At 39.2% G+C, this 17915-nt stretch overlaps 1 protein-coding gene across 1 annotated transcript in view; it reads right to left on the bottom strand.

Annotated features, from left to right (window-relative positions):
- The window catches only part of PDE10A (phosphodiesterase 10A), a 234935-nt gene that overhangs the window by 124312 nt on the left and 92708 nt on the right, over nucleotides 1–17915 (bottom strand). Inside the window, exon 2 of the mRNA XM_012806706.1 lies at nucleotides 16047–16175. Coding sequence (XP_012662160.1) covers nucleotides 16047–16175 — 129 coding nt within the window. The remainder of the gene's footprint in view (nucleotides 1–16046; nucleotides 16176–17915) is intronic.

The following is a 17915-nucleotide window of genomic DNA, read 5'->3' as shown; positions in this document are numbered from 1 at the left end:
TTTACAAATCATGCGTACATACATATGAAATTTTAAGTCTGTGTTTTTGCAGTATACTGTATGATCTCATAAGTTTGAAGTGAAAGAAAAGTTAATGTATATTTTTATATACAAATATAAATGTGTATGTTAATAGTATATTTGTCTGGTGAGATTATGCAATGAGATCCTTTTTTTCCTACTGAATATTGCTGAATTTTTACTATCATAATAAACTGCCGCAGATTGCAGTTCAAAAGTGTGGGTCTTTCCCCTAGTCTGACCCCAGGGACGCCTCAGGTGACGGTGTGCAGGAACAGGTCAAGGCACAGTGGAACGCCCATCTCTCTAGAAAGCAGGATGGAGTTATTACTTCTGTGGAATCTGCTGGGTCACCCCTGAAGAAGTGCTCTTGGTTCTCCCTGGAACATGCTAAGTGCATCTTGCTAACCCTATCCCTGCACCCTTGTTATCCCTGTTGTAGGAGATGAGTATTCCCCATGAAAATCAATTATGCAGCTATTTTTTTAACATATTTTCATCTAACAGGATTAACGCAGCCCACTCAGCCTCCCCCACCACTGCACGCACATGGGCTCCGCTGCAGAGCTTGGGCAAAGATGGCCAGCTGCCTTCCAACAGTGACGCGATCTGAACAAGCCAATCCTCCTGTATTTATCAAACGTCTGTGCACCACATGCTGAATGAATGACTTGGTGTGCCAGGCAGAATGAAGAGAAGGACTTAAATTTCATGGCTTTGAGAGAACCACAAACAAGGAAGTCTTTGTCCCTAGCTGGTGGAGGCGGCTACCCTAAAATCATTAAGGAGGTTCAACCTGGGAGGGACAGCAGGTACAGAAACAGAGATGGACGTGGGGACAGAGATACTGACAGGGGGCTGGGATGGAGATGGAGATGAAGGAGGAGGAGGAGGTGGGGGAAGGGGAGGTGGAAGAAAACAGGGGGGTGTGGGGGAGGGAGAGGAGGAGGAAAAGAGGAAACAAATAAAAAAAAATGGAATCTTCAGAGACGCTTCTGGCCAAATTAATCAGCCAACCTTGAAGCATGCTTTCCCTAGGGACTCTTTAATATGTGAGATAGTTAATTTCCCAAATGACTAAGTCAATTTCATCAGGTAAAGCTAAAAGCACTCAAGAGAGCATTTTAAAAAAGGAAATGCAACAAAAGTTATTAGATACTACTTTTAAATCAATAAATTAATACACTTTTATTTAAACTATTAAACTCTTATAGAAAGCTCTCCCATTCCTACCAAATGGTAAACAAATTCCTTTGCTTAGGATTCAAGTCCTCACAACCCTGTTTTGCTCTGTTTATTCACCTGGAATCTACAACATACTGGATTCCCTTCCACTCCAGGGAAGACTGGTTTCACTAGATCCTCAAACATGCTTTGCTCACTCTTAACTCAAAAGTCTTCAAACTTTTAAACAATTATTTCCAGCACCTACCAAATCCTAGCACTGTTCTTGGGGCTTACAATAGAACGGAGGACACAAAAAGACAATAATCTGTGTCCTCCGGAAACCTATTTAAGTAGGAATGGCTGTCAGTAAACCGGACAACTGAACTACTCAGGAGCTGTAAGAGGGAAGTGCTGGGATGGGGCAGGCAGAAGAGCAGGAGGGGAGAGAAGGCAGTGGGGGCGGGAGGGGCAGGCCGCAGTATCAGAGGGGGCAGTTCTGCAGTCTCCCCAAGGGCGCAGACAGAAGGGAAGCCGCTGCCAGGAAGAGGCTCCCAGCAAAGGGGTGGACTTGAACAGAGACCGAGGTGAGGGGCCTGCTGGGGGCTTCCCACAGAGCATGACCTCTTTCTTCCCAAACAGCAGGTCTTTCTAGACTCAACTTCCAGATTGAGTTCCTCTCAATAGCAACAAGCTCCCTGACCTTTCTTTTCTCAGCATTTTTTTACATTCCTTCCCCGTTAGGAGAGTAGAGTACTACAAAAAATAAAGACAGATTTGGGATCAGAACAAACTTTGTCAAATCTCAGCTGCACTTACTAACCAGACACAGGTTTCTCGACCTGTCTAAGCTTGTCCATCTCATATTTCTAAAATGCAATGATCTAGGTTAATGTTAGTTATTAAATGAGACAATATAAACTTTTTGTACACAATGGCTCTTAATTGTTGTTTTGTTTCTCTTCATTCAACTTAACATTAATTATATGTATTTTGCCTTCCATTGATAACTAGATACATTGTGAATGAATTATATGTATTTTTGCCTTCCACTGATAACTAGATACATTGTAAATGACCTAAATTCTTAAATGAATACAAATTTCTTAGCAACAAGAGACCACACCTAACATTTATTTTACATTACTCAAAAATAAAATCATTACCAAAAATGGTTCTGTAGTGATGGAGAAACTCTAGATGATGACGCTTTTTACATACAGAGTCTCTGAGCAGCTATAAAATGCTACATGATTATTACTCTTGCCAGAGATTTAAATCTGAGTCAAACTATCAAACATTGTTCCCAAATTATTTTGTTTTTATCTTCTTTCTTTACTTTTTTTTTAAACATCAAAACCCAGACATTTGTGGAAGAACATGAGCCATGTCACCAAGAAATGAAGGAGCGTGTTAACTGGTTGTGCCAATGAGCTATTTGTTTGCAGATTTACTAAAAAAAACATACGAAACAAACTATAAATCACAAGTAATTGTAAGGTATAAAAAACTATGTACACTTGTGATATTCCTGGTCAGAAATAAAAGAAGTGTTAAATGTAAGTTCACACACCACATCAAAAAGCAGGAAAAGCAATTATTTTTTCCCTAAGAGATTACAATGATTTTCAATAACTTGTTATAACCATATTTTCTGACACAAAATGTAATCTAATCCTTTTTACTTAATTCTATGTAAACAGAATGGACCATTCCTAGTAAGAATTAATTCATGAAGCTCTCCAATTTCAAAAATGAAAACTGATGACTTGAGAAGGCATAGTGTGCCCTTCAGTTCTCTATATAAAATGTAATAATTTATAAAGTGCCTTCCTTATATTTTATTTTATATACATAAACATATATAAAATAAGTACTATTTACCCAATAAAGTACCCAAATAGTATCTCATCATATGAACATATCACATTTATTTTATCATTAACCAGCTGATGGACATCTGAATTGTCTACAACTTAGAGCTATACTGAATCATGCTACTATGAAGATTCACAGACAAGTCTTTATATGTACACATTTTCTTCTTTCTAGTATATTCTCAACAGTGGAACTCATGAGTTATATAATAAGCATATTTTTTAAGAAACTGACAAATGGTTTCCCAAAGTACCTGCACCATTTTACTTTCCCAAAAGTAATGCATATGGATTAAGGACTTTTTGTATATTCTAGACACAAGTCCTTCATGAAGCCCAGTTTAACATTTTAATTTCATGAATCATGCTTCACATGTGGGAAATTTGCCCCACCCAAGATCCTAATTTTTGCCTATTTTTCTTATAATTTTCTTATGGTTAGAATATAGTTTGGTTTTTTTCCCCAACATGGGGATAGCTAATTGTCCCTTACCAACTATCCCTTCCCCAAACGAATTGTTTTCACATCTTTGTTGAAAGTCAGTAGACTTTCTATTCTCAATTCCATTTCATTACCCTATACACCTATCTTTGCAGCAGGATCAAAATGTCTGAAATACTGTGCTGAAATAGTAAGTTTTAAAATCACACAATGCAAGTCCTCCACGTTGAACTTCATTTTCCAAAACAATTATGGCTCTCTGAGTCTTCTGTATTCCATAAGCATTTTATCAGCAACTGCTCAATTTCTACAAAAAGACCTGCTGGAATTCTGTTAAGGAGTATGCTGAATTTAGGATCACTTTGGGGAGATGACACTGACAACAGTGAACCTTTAATACTTTGTGCATTTAGATTTCAATTTCTCTCAGCAATGTTTACTAGTTGTCAGTATATGATATTTTGGACTGTTATTGCTAAATTTGTTTGTAAGTATTTTAGTTTGGGGTGCTATGATAAATGAAATCATGTGCTTAATTTATTTCAGATTGTTCTTTTTATACATAGAAATATAATTGATTTCTGTATATTGATCACGTATCTTGAGACTTTTGCTAACTCACTTATTAGTTTTAGTACTTTTTGTGCAGTATTTGGAATTTTCTACAAATAGGATCATATCATTTATGTAAAATAAGACAGTTATAGTTCTGTTATTAAAATCTGAATACTTTTTTTTTTTTGCATTAGTGCTCAAGTTTACAAGTGCCCTTCTACCTTGTTGAAAATTTTTATAATAAATAGGTGCTGGGTTTTGTCAAATGCTTTTCCATATTCATTGAGAGAGATTGAGGATTTTTATACCTTTATTAATATAGTCTCTTACATTAATTGATTCACTGATATTAAACCAACTTTAGATTTCTGAGGTCAATCGTATTTGGTCATACTATGTCATGTTTTTTTATATGCTACTGGATTTGATTTGCTAATGGTTTTAAGGATTACTGCATCGATGTTCAGGAGGGACACTGATCTATAGTCTTCCTGTGACATCTTACTTTGGTTTTGGTTGGTAACGCACGACTCAGAGAATGAGGTGGGAAACTTTCTTCCTCCTCTGTTTTCTGAAAGGGTTTGTGATCAGCATTATTCCTTTATAAATAGTAATGGAATTCACTAGTGCAATGGAACCAGGTTTTTCATTTAGGAAGAAGTATTACTTAATATCAATTTGCTGTTAAGTTTTGATGATTTGTAACTTTCTAGGAATCTGTTCATTTCACTTATCTATTTTTTGACATGAATTTGCTCATCCTCCATCCTATTTTGGTGCATCTGTCTGTCATCAGGGAAGCACATGCCAAGTTCAGACCCTTTGCAGCCTGCATATTTAGTGTTCTGTGGGGCCTTTTTCAGGAGTTGACCAGTAGAAGTGATTCAGAGATGGGCACCTCCTCCGGTCCCCACAGCACATGTGCACATCCACAGCTAGGGACAAGTTTGCCTCAGTCTTGACAGAAACCTCATTCTACAGAGCAGGACTACTGGCCAGCCCTCCCCATGTCACTGGCTCCAAATGCCCCCTCCTCCGAGTTGGGTGAGCTGCTTGAACTGCGGAAGAGAAGCTGTGAAAATCCCTTCACCAAACGACTAGGAAGGAGAGAAAGCGCCACAGGCCTGACCCCCACGGACATCCACAGTTCCTTCCAGAGGTCAGCAGTTTTTAGGTACAAATCCTTCCTGGATGGTTGTATGCCTTCGAGTGATTTCCAGAGCACTAGAACAGCTATTTTTGTCAAATTTTGCCCACTTTATAATTGCTACTGGAAAGAAGATTTGCTTTCTCCTATCTCAGACTTAGCTGTAAGTCCAACCTTTCATTCAAACTCATCATTTTTACTACAGAGCACCAATTCCTCAACGTGTGACCCACTGACTTCTGGGCTCCCAGACATCCATTCAGAGAGCACATGTGTCAAAGTACTCTCATAAAAACACTAAGATGTTATTTGTCTTTTTCATGTTCTCTGAGAAGAGAACACTGTATTTTTCAGAAACTACATAATGCTTTGACGATCTGCGAAGTGCATCTTTGCTTCCTAATGTTTCTAAAATGTTTTTAAGGTCACATGGTCATAGGTGTAGCATATAAATATTTGAATCTTCAGAGGTTAATTAATACATTCTCAATAATTCTATGGTCCTCTTATTTGCTATCTTTGGTTATAATCTCTGCAACTTTATTAATATCCAATAAAGTTATTTTGAAGTCTCAAAACTTTGTACCTACAAAAAAACATAAAATGTACACTTGTATACTTAAACTTCTTATTTAGCTTAATATTTTAATTATTTTAAAACAAAATAAAAATTATTTTTAGCATATTTTCTTGTATTTAAGACTGGATCATTGCCTCTAAAAAGAGGAGCTTAGTAAATTCATTTTCTCAACCACTGCTGCTCTATTTATGTTTAAAAGATACTGAACAAGATGAAATTGACCTCTCAGAAAATTCTCTGATTTATGAAAGGGGGAATCTACCCTAACAAAACTAGGTGAAATTGTGAATAAGAAATAAAAACATGCTAAAACACCTTTCCCATGGCTGTAATAATTTACCTCATCCTGCCATATGCAACAGAACATTTCAAAGAGGATTTCAAATTCCATTTCCTCCTTTCAAAGGTCGGCCCTCCACTCGCTGCTCCACTTTGCTCTCCCACCTGGTCCAGGCCATGGGTGCAGCAATCTCCCCTCCTCCCCTCTCACATCGCCAGTATTCTCTCTCAGGTGAAACATTCCCCATAAGCACACAAAGTCTCTCACTTCCCCCATGTTAAAAACAAAACCTCACCCTCCAGATCCTATTCCTTGTCTCCCCTCCTTTAAAACAAATTTTAAAAGACTGTGTATGCTGCATCTCCAAGTACTCTCCTTTATTCCCAAAGATAATGTACACATCAAAAAGAAGCTCTCTGGTCCCTGCTTTGATTGAAAGAGATCAAAGGACCTTCCACTACTATTATACCTAGTACCTCACTTGACAGCAATATTACCACTGACGATATAAAAGCACTTAATAGTCTTGATGCCACCTCTCGTGTTAAGAATGCAAGGACAAATTATAAGCAGATTTCATATTTCCAGAAAGTAATTTTCATTAATGAATAGAAGAGTGAGGTTAACATGAGATCTTCTAGGGCTTCAGAATAGGTCACAGATTTTTCTTCTATCATTTATCCAAACAAATCATTAGAAAAAAATTCTAGCAAATAATCATAAATATCACATTCTATTTTAAATTACATACATTATTATTCCCCTTACTACGTTCTTGTCAATTGAAACAAGGCTCCAGGGGAGTAAACACAGCCTGTCTTCAGAGGAGACATCCGAAACCAGACCCGTTTTCTGGAGCAAGCAATTTAATTACTCTAAAGACTACTTACAATCAATAGAAAGAAAGAACAGAATATTACGTTTTAACATAATATGCTAAAAAATACAATGGTATTCATTACATTACCATAAATCAAAATTAACCTCATTAGCAACACTGTAGTGCTTATAAATTATTCGTTCACTTGTTCAATCTCTGCTAAATGAGCATTTAATATGCACCTATCGTTGCATAAGAGATTAGAAGCTTAGGGAACATATGTCAGGCTATGCCACCAATCAATTCCTTCTTAAAATCTGAAAACTAGAAAATAATAAAATACATCTCTATGACACTGAAGCAAGTAGGTTAAGTATGAAATTGATGACTTTTTATGCATCAAGCATGAGATAAGTCATATGGAGTCTAAAGACTCACAGGTCTCTATCAAAGACACTATTCATCTCTCAAATCTCATCAAAGACAAAAACACAAGATTGGACAACATGTGAAAAGTCCAGTTAAAGCAATTATAACCAAGAAATTCCCAGGAATAGAAACCTCCCTGTCCAGGACATCATTTAAATAAAATAGCATTCATACTATTCACAATTTTTTAAAAAACTGGAAACAGCCCAAATGTGCTTCAGAAGGTAAACTGTGGTATATCCATACAACAGAATGCTATTCACAAGTGACAAGGAACAAACAATGGATGACACACAGCAACCTGGGAGAATGTCAAAGATATTACACAATGAATGACACAGGTGGTGGTGGACTTGGAGTCTCAGCTCCACTGAAGTGTTCAATCTGTCCTCATGAAAGTCTACACTTAAGACACTGCTGATTGACTGTTCACAGGAATAATCAACAGACCTATGGCTATACAGTCTTATACGAATGTGATCTCTGCAATACTGGCTACGGCTTCTAGTAGAAATTATCACTGCCTGCACCTCTCCCTCTGAGAGGTAGCTACAGTGTGAACTTATTTCCTTCACTTATAGTTAATAACAACTATTAAAATTAATTTTTCTAAAGTATTTTAATGTATGCTTTACTGTGTTACTGTGTTTACTTACTAAAACTCAAGTGATGTTAGCAAAATTCATTGAAAAGCTATCTTCAAAGAGTAAAATCCTTTTTTTATTTTAAAGATATCATGAAATCAACACATAAAGGGTTAGAACAATGCAAAAATGAAAAGGGGTTATAGAAACTATAACTTCTAATACCAGTGACATCATTGTGTCTAAACAGGCAGGTATTGAAATATCTGCCTCATCATGGATAGTCACTGAGAGAAGTCCTAGGACCCTGGAGAGGAGGAGAAGCTGAGCAGGGGGCCAGCACCGGCTCTCCAGGACAGCTTCTGGGGAGCCCCTTCTGAAGAGTAACTACAGACTTCTTTGTTCAAACAGAATTCTTTGTTTATCAAAGAAGCACGTTTTGTCACAAAATTTTCAATAAACTGCCTCAGTATCGATGTGATCTGAAATTTTTTAACTTCCAAGATGTAAGTAACACAATCAATTCATATACCACCTCACTTTGAAAAAGCCCAAGAATCGTATCAACTAAGACATCTGATAAACCACAGAGAAGGTGTCTTGAAGTCAGCAATTTGCACAGCGCCTGAGAAGGAGGCTCAGGCCACTCACATCTGACAGCTGGAGGAGAGGGAGTGGCGTGAAGACAGCTGCTGCCACGGGCACCCAACTGATCTGACAAAGCATCTCCAAGAGCAGAGCACACAGATTTTTGAGATTAAGCACTAAGAGATTTCTATCCTCCAGGTCCAGACCTAGTCATAGGCTAAACAGCAAAACAAGAGAAATGCCCTTGTTGAGGTGAGGATGCTGGACCTGTAAGTGGTCAGTAGTTGAATTTATTCATTCTACAACATTGATTGAGTTACTAGCTGGCCAGGAATTAAGAAGAAAAGATTTCAAGGGGCTTTCCCCTTGTCCTCCAGGGCTAGTCATTTACTGTGGACAAGACAATTACATCCCTCGGAGGAGACAGACCAAAAGGTAAAGGAGACTTACTCCAAAACCACCCGGTGCAGGATCCCCTGTCAGGGTCTGGAAAGGATGCTAGGATAGGCAGACTTTGTTTTAGTGCATTTTGCGTTCTTGCACTTCACAGATACTGCACTTTTTGGAAACTGAAGGCGTGTGACAACCCGTATGGAGCAGTCTGTCAGCCCATGTTCCCAATAGCATGTCCCTACTCTGTATCTCTGGGTCACATTCTGATAATTCTCTAAATATTTCAAACTTTTTCATCATTATTATATCTCTTAGGGTGATCTGTGGTCAGTAATTTTTAATGCTTCTACTATAATTTGGGGGGGCACCACAAACTGTACCCATATAACTCAACAGACTTAATGGATAAATGCTGTGTGCGTTCTGACGGCTCAACTGACCAACCATTCTCCTATCGCTCGCTTGCTCTCTGTGGGCCTCCCTATTCCCAGAAACACAATATTATAATTAGACCAATTAATAGCCATTTATAAAATCATGGAAAGGAGAAAATTTATGTATATAACTATATTCTTTGAGTAATAAAGGAAAATGATGTATTTGTTTAAAAAAATTTAACATACCTGCAGCAGCAATATTTTCATTAATGCATAGAGTTTACAGATGCACTGATAGTGGCATGTTCTGCTATAGAACACTCAAGATACAGAAATATAATAATAATAATAAAAATTACCAGCCATAAAAGATGGAATTCTATTCATAATTTTTAAATGATTTGAGTTCAATCAATCATTCTCTCAAGTACCAAATAACCTGCCTTTTATAAATTAGTATTTCAATTATATTTTATGTTTTTATAATTAATACACTTATTTTAAATATTATTGCAATATCAAAAGATGCCAGGAATAGCCATGCTGACCTTAACTTCTTCAGGCATCCTTTCTAATACCACCAACATTGTCAACTAATAAATTTTTATATTAGAAGCCAAAAGAAGACACTGCTCATAGCCAAGGTAATTCAGGCTTCCTCCTGCATAGAATGTAGATACTGGCACGGCTTGAAGGGTGTGCAACTGTGCTCCATCTTAGAACGTCCTCATAAGAAATGCAAAAGATTGGGCCTCCATCCTACTCTAATGTTTATTTAATAATTTTATATTTATGTGTAAATAAAAATGTATAGGTGTTAAATAGTTTGGAAATCTGAGTCTCGAAGAGGAACAACTGAGCCAAATTTACTGTCAAATTTACTCTGTATATAAATTAGCATCAAAATATAACATTTAGTGAAATAATACATGAGATACTTTCCTAAGTTTTTCCCAAAGGAATGTATAGTTGTTTGATGGAACCTGTTTATAACTCTGCTTAGAAGTTATATTTTACTCTGAGAATATAAAGGCTTTAATGTTTTCTAAGGATTATGCATTCCCCAAGTGATTATAAAATGTTATAAAATAAATAAATGCAGGATGGTGCCTGTGGTTCAAAGGAGTAGAGGGCTGGCCCCATATGCTGGAGGGAGCAGGTTCAAATCCAGCCCCGGCCAAAAACTGAATGAATAAATAAATAAATAAATAAATAAATGCAATCTCCAATTTGCAAATATCACTTAAAATGTGGCTGCTCCAAATTTGGCTCAGGGATGAACCGCGAGCAGCACTTTGCCTTCATCTACAGACAGAATGTCATACGTTTGCAATGAAGATGTATGAAAGCAACAAAATTAACTGAAAACAACCCCATGAAGGACGACGCTAGGCTCGGTCCCTGAGGACGTGTCTACCCCACCTTCTCCAAACCCCCTTCCTCTGTGTCACAGTCAGTGACTCACTGTCGGCTCCTGCTCTTGCCACAGAACTCCTCTGACTGCCTAATGACAAGTGTGAACTGTGCTCATCCCCACTGTCACACTAACCAGAAAAAAGGAGTAAATTACAACTCTTCTCTTCTATTTTTAGACTGTAAACCTGTTAAAGATGTAATAATCCTAGTACAAAACAGTGTTTGACACACAGTTTGCTAAATAAATAAAAAACATGGATCTGTGGGATTTAAACATGTATATTCTATAATCCCTCCCCTCAGGAAGCTTTTAAAAGGAGGAGGGGGATATAAGCAGGAAACGGCTCTGTTGTCAGGTGAGGAATTTAAACTTCATGCATTCATTCAAAAATGTATTATCAAGCCCACACCATATGCCAGGTGCGTTAGTGAGGTATACAAAAATACCAATGGCGCACGCAGTGCCTGCCCTAGACTGCTCTCAGGCTCAGAGTCAGGGTGTGATGATTCCGTTAGAGTTGGAAGTCTGAGCCCTGACGATCCCTTCCCTTTGCCCGGTTTCAACATCTGCCAGAGGGATATTACTACACTGATGGACCCTTCCCTAACTGTGGTCAGATGTACATGATGACTATGCAAGAAAGGCCTTGGAAATTAGAACTGCTCTCTGATCAAACAGTACTGATGCATTACAAATATCACAAAATACATAATATTTGGCCAGGCATTGTCTATACTGTAAATCAGGGGTCTTCAAACTTTTTCAACAGGGGGCCAGTTCACTGTCCCTCAGACCGTTGGAGGGCCGGACTGCGGGCCTGGGATGAGTCGGCTGCTAAGCAGGACAGGCAGCGGCAGCAAAACACCCAGCGGGCTGGATAAATGTCCTAGGCAGGCTGCATGTGGCATGCAGGCCATAGTTTGAGGATGCCTGCTGTAAATGTTTTGGTTTTGAGCCAAACAAACAGTAGGTGTTCAATAAAATACTGAATGAAAAAGAAGGCAAACCAGATTTGCTGACAACACAAAGTCGTCACCCGAAAAGCCATTGTAGAAAGGTGACATCAGCAAGACGACCAACCAGAAAACCACAGTGCTCACCCCTCCTGGAGAGCAAAATGACAAACAACTACATTCTAATGAAAACAGCTGAGGGAGAGCACCAGCCACACTAGGGAGTAAGGGAAGCCCTGATTAGCACCAAAGCTTTGACGGCCACACAGAGAAGGGAAGGGAAGTGGGGCTTCTACTGCCCCTCCCAGACCCATTGGGAACTTGGCGGAACCTCTCCCACGGCAAGGAGGTTAGCAAGAGGACTCCAGAACCCCGAACCCCAACAGACCTCGCCACAGGGGTCCCCTGCAGTCCTCACAGGCCAGCTAAGGAAGCTGCCTGAAGTCCACACAGCTATACCATCTTGGAATTGGAACCACGGAAGTGTGCTCTGCTCCAAGCCAGACTTCCCCAAGCTGAGCTGCCGACAGCTCTTATACTGTTGTCTGCTGACCATACCCCAGCCCCCACCCCCAGAAACACTCAGAGGTGGGGCTGCTCCACCTACCCCTCTCACTCACGCCCCCCTGGGCTGGAGCTAAAGCTGTATCCTGCCTCCCCAGAAAACATCACCTTGGCAGCACAGACCAGTCACACCTCCCAGTGCCTAAGTTGAAACCACTTCCTGCATCTCAGGGAAATGGTGTCTGGGCAACACCAAACAGTAGTGTCCCTAAAGCCTGAGCTGAAACAGCACATCCCCTGGGGCAGCTGTGTCCCGACTGGGAAGAGCAGCTGCATAGCCTCAGGCTGAGCTGAGGCCTCCTTACTCTAAAGCAAGAGTCCTCCAACTTTTAAAACAGGGGGCCAGTTCACTGTCCCTCAGACTATTGGAAGGCTGCACTGCGGGCCCTGGGACAAGTCGGCTGCTAAGCAGGACAGGCAGCAGCAGTAAAAACACCCAGTGGGCCAGATAAATGTCCTAGGCGGGCTGCATGTGGCCTGTGAGCCGTAGTTTGAGGAAGCCTGCTCTACAGGGCCAACAACCCTGGTATTCTGCATGCCTGGAGCTGAACTAGCACCCCCCTGAGCTAAGCTGCTGAGATACCCCCACCCCCTGAGGAGCAGAACAATCTCTGAGCTGTTCCCGGGCCACAGGGCCACAAGCACAACTGTGCTCCGCCATCCTGGGGTACTTGCTGCCACAACACCTGGCCTCACACAGTCCATACTATCCATATGGTCTGGGCTACGAGCAAGACTCACCATTGCGGGGTCTAGAGTCACTGCTGCGAGGTGCCTATACCTCAGGACACTGTGCTGAGCAGATACGTATGGAGAAGATCTCAAGGGAATAAAGAGGCAACAAAAGCAAAAATAAATAAACGGGATTACAGAATACTGAAAAGCAGTAATCAACAAAGGGAACAGACAATACGCAGAATGGGAGAAAATATTTGCAAACTATTTATCCAATAAGGGATTAATGTTCTGAATATACAAGGAATTCAACAACAACAAAAAAACAAATAGTTCAATTAAAAATGGGCATGTGAGCTGAACAGAGATTTCTCAAAAGAAAACACAGAAATGGCCAACAGGTATACGAAAAATTGCTCATCACCACTAGTTATTAGGGAAATACAAACGGAACTGCAATAAGATATCGTCCCACCCTCGTTAGAACGGCCACCACGGCAAAGAGGAAAAAACAGCCAGCGCTGGAAAGCGGCAGAGAATGGGGACCTCTTCACACTCTGTTGGTGGGAACGTAAATTTGTGCAGCTATTATGGAAAACAGTATGAAGTTTTTTCAGAACACTAAAATAGACCGATAGCACAATCAAGTGATTACAGCTGACAGTAAGTTAGGGCATGCTTGAGAGAAACTGAAAGCGTGAAACAAGAATGTTCCTAACACAAAGAATGACAAACTTGTATGCCTGACACAGACCCAATCACCCTGACTTGATGATTACACCCTGTATGTCTATATGAAAACATCACATGTACCCTACAAACATGTACAACTATTACGTACCTGTAATAATTAAAATTAAAAAATTTAAAAGTAAAAATTAAAAACAAAAAAAGAAAAGAAGGGAAGAAGGGAGAAAGGGGAATCTGCCTTGTCTTTACATAGTTCCCAGGAGCTACGCTGCGTGGAGTGTCACAGAAAGAGACGTGTTCTGCTGATGAAAAGAGGAGGCGAAGGAGGCCGTGGAAGGAGCACTGTAGAACTAAAGGTTGCTGTTTACATGCCCACTACAAACTGCGTGTGCCCCAGCTCACTATCCCCGCAGTCTGCTACGTGCCTACTTCTCTGCCAGTCCTCTGCTCAGAGAGCAGGCGCCCGGCAGTACCTCACCCTGCCTCCTTCATTCACAATCTCACCCACAGCCTCCATCCCTCGCAGGCTCAAATCAGAAACACCTCCTCTGACAACAAGTCTTTTCAAGGGGACAGAGAAAAGCTGAGTAGGGTTTCAGTTACATGTTGTTATTCTGAATAACTATTCAACTCCTCAGTGTAGTATTAAGTAATTTAACATATTACTTGGTTAACTAACCTAGAAAACAGAGATTGGGGAGATAGAAAGTAACATTTAAATATTTATAAAAACTGAAGAGTTATTTTCACACTGACACTAGAACAGTAGGTAAAGTTTTCCACCTTCTGAGCTGTGTATTCAATTTCCCACAAAGATGGCATATTCTGGTACTGTGTCATTATCCCACATTACACAGCAAGTTGAATTGGCATCTTCACTTATAATGTGCCTGAGCAAAGCTCAGCCACACTTTTGGAATTGTCAAACATCTCAAATTGTTTTCAAATGTTTGAGGTTTATAATAATTGAAATATGCTATGTCAAGCTTTGATCTTGATAGTAAATACCAAGTGTTTTGAGAAGAAAATGCCTGTCTCTGATTTCTCTCATTCAGTCCCTTCTTCTCAATCTGTACACACATGCACACACATACAGACACAGTCATAGAGACATACATTAAAAACTATATTTCAGTATAAAATCCTTCTGTTTAGAAGATTTCTTTCTATTACAAAAATTGTGTATGAAAACTTCAGAAACTTTTAAATTGAGACAGAGTCTCACTATGTCGCCCTCAGTAGAGTATGGTGGCGTCATGGCTCACAGCAACCTCAAACTCTTGGGCTCAGGTGATTCTCTTGCTTCAACCTCCCTAGTAGCTGAGACTACAGGGGCTCACCACAACACCCAGCTATTTTTTTGTTTGTTTGTTTGTTTAGCAGGCCCACGCCGGGTTTGAACCCACCAGCCCTGGAGCACATGGCCAGCACCCTAACCACTGAATTATGGGTGCCCAACCAAAACTTTAGAGAAACTTTCAAAGGGAAAATTACCTACATTTTTAGAACTATAACATTTTAAATACAATTATTCAAGTACTTTAAATATATATAGCATCTTGTTACAATAATCTCCCCAAAAATAGTATTTCTGTTTTTAATATGAAAGTTACTTATACAATCAAAATTATACATAAAATTAACTACCACTGTAAAAGCAATTTTCACACAGATGAAAAGTTGAGTTGAGGCTAAATACAAATTCATTTAAAACAAAATCAAAGATATTAACATGTGTCCAATTTGAGAAAAAAATGCACCTGACTTCACATCCCTTACGAACCCACATTTCTATGTTCCTTATCTCTATGTTAAAAAGAAATACATTTAAGGGACTAAGGATACAACATACAAAGGGAGCCTTCTGGTACAAAGTCGCTATGCAGAAAACTAAAAACAAAATACGCTTAAAATCCTAGGAAACCAAAAGCTAAAACTGGCTCTCCATTCTTCCCCTCATTTCTCTAGAGTTTAAATCAAAAAGGCATCCTTAGTCCACTGCTGAAAGCCATATAATGATAACTGCTCATTTGAGCTGGAATGTGAGTGAAAGTCAAACTCCAAATCAAGAGTTCTTTCCTTATATAAAAACTGTTTTAAGACTTCTTTTGTAAAATATGATAATATAAATATATCTTTGAAGCATATACAAATGATGTTTTTGTCATCATTAATATTTGTTAAATAAATTGAAGTATAATATTGACTTCTGCATTTTTCAATGTGGTCATACCTCAATCAACCGAATTCTCAAGGATTATTTGCAAAGTTTTTTTTTTTTTCAGTCAAGGATCTTTCTTTTGTATACTATTTATTTCTCCTCTTTCAAACTTTATTTTTTTAAACAGAATAAGACTCTGACAGATCTAAAATGCCAATATTCATCTCCAGGTATTTTGCTTTCTAGGGTGCCTGACATGCTTATTCTTTTGCCATCAGCCACCCAAAGTCTGCTGACAACCAGTGCACACCCCTCTGAGAGGGACTCACCTTCTGATTTGTTGTTTTTCCTCTTCAGCCATTTTTCCACAGTCTCTGTACTAACACTTTCAGACACAAATTCATCTAATACCTGGGGGTGAAGAGAAAGATATGCCTTCACTTTTTCATCTGTCAAACCTGTAAAAGAATTGGAAAAGAATAAAATTCACCTATACAACATCTTCATATGTGAAAAACAGAGTATAATGGCGCATTAGGCTAAAATCCAGTGGCCTCTAATCTCCTGGCGAAGGCCTGGAGAAAGTAAGAGTAGACAGAAACAAAAATGAAGTTTCTGTCTGGGGTGAAAGTGAAGATCTGGAAGTGGGGGGTGGTGACTGGCCAAAACTAGGAATATGCACATACAACTCATGCCACTAAATGGTATATTTGAAAGGGTTAAAACATTTTTACATTATATATTATACCATAATAAAAAAGATTTTTTTTTTATTGTTGGGGATTCGTTGAGGGTACAAGAAACCAGGTTACACTGATTGCATTTATTAGGTAAAGTCCCTCTTTACAACTGTGTCTTGCCCCCAAGTGGTGTGTCACACACCAAAACCCCACCCTCTTCCTCCTTCCCTCCTCTCTGCTCTTAATAAAAATGAATTTCGAAAAAACGTAAAGTTAGGTTATTAACAATTTTGACCTATAGCTATTATATCCCATTACATAGCTGTTTTCCAACAATATGTCACTGCCGCATGTGAATTGACACCATGATCCAATGTTGTACGCGAAGCCTTAAAAAGCACATATTTCTTTTTTGTAAAGAGTTATCATTGATTTAATACTTAAAGCAAGTGAAATCCTAGCAATAACAGCAAACAGAAGAAACTATCACTGGAACATCATAGGTGCTAAAAACATGTAATGAATAAATCCTCATATTTTATTACCTTCTAACACAAATTCTTCATTTTTTGAAAGGCACTCAATCCAATGGCATGACAAACATTAGGTTCATTATAATCTTGACGTTTGATCTTTGCCATTCTATGTATGAGTCCGTTTCACTGAAATACTTCTCCCAGTCTAATGGTAAGCACTGAACATACACAGGACTCCCACAGCACCCTTGCAAGCTGCTGCTTCCGGCTGGCGTGCTGTCTCATCGACCCGTCCCAGACAGAGACAGGCTGCGGGTAGTTACGCCCCTCAGGGATAGCGATGACGTTTACTACTGTGTCTCCACTGAGAGTTGTTTCAATAAACTACCCTCCTTAGGGATGGTTAGGTTAAAAAGGCCATGAAAGATTGTACTTCAAGACAGAAAAGAAGGAAGGAGGAATATATTTATGACTCATGGGAGCAACCTATATGTATTCCCAAACAGGCAAAGACAAAAATTCGTATGTGTTCATTCATTCTGCTGGGAACTAAAGTCATAACCGTTAGGATTCTATAACAAAGTGGTATAACTGAGAAGAAAAGATGATTTCATTCAATGAAATCTGTACTTAAGTAGTCAATTTAAACACACACACACACACGTGTGTAAATAATAGTAGAAAAGAAAATGAGACCTTTGTCTATAGTCACTCTGCAACAGAGCCCCAGCAATGAAAAGTTCAGTTGGAGAAATTCTATTGCCCGACGTGCTGAAGAGATGCATTAAAGAAACAGAGTGCTCTCTCTCTGCTCTCTCAACAGAGCTGCTCTCAGTCCTTAGGTACAGAAGCACAGGGAGTGGTAGTAAGCTGATAGCCTAACTGACTCTAAAGGCAGACACTGCAAATTTCCTACTGTCTTTGGCTGGGTCCTCCATAGAGGGACACAGTCAACACTTGGTTCTTAAAATTCCTCTCATCACTTCCATGACACAAGACTATGCAAGTCGTACCCTAACTTTCTTTTTTTTTTTTTTTTTTT

Source organism: Otolemur garnettii, unplaced genomic scaffold (genome assembly GCF_000181295.1).
Source record: "Otolemur garnettii isolate 467f Iridium unplaced genomic scaffold, OtoGar3 scaffold00056, whole genome shotgun sequence".
NCBI classification, from domain to species: domain Eukaryota; kingdom Metazoa; phylum Chordata; class Mammalia; order Primates; family Galagidae; genus Otolemur; species Otolemur garnettii.
The sequence above is the reverse complement of the archived record's forward strand: the minus strand, read 5'-3'. Positions and strand labels throughout refer to the sequence as shown.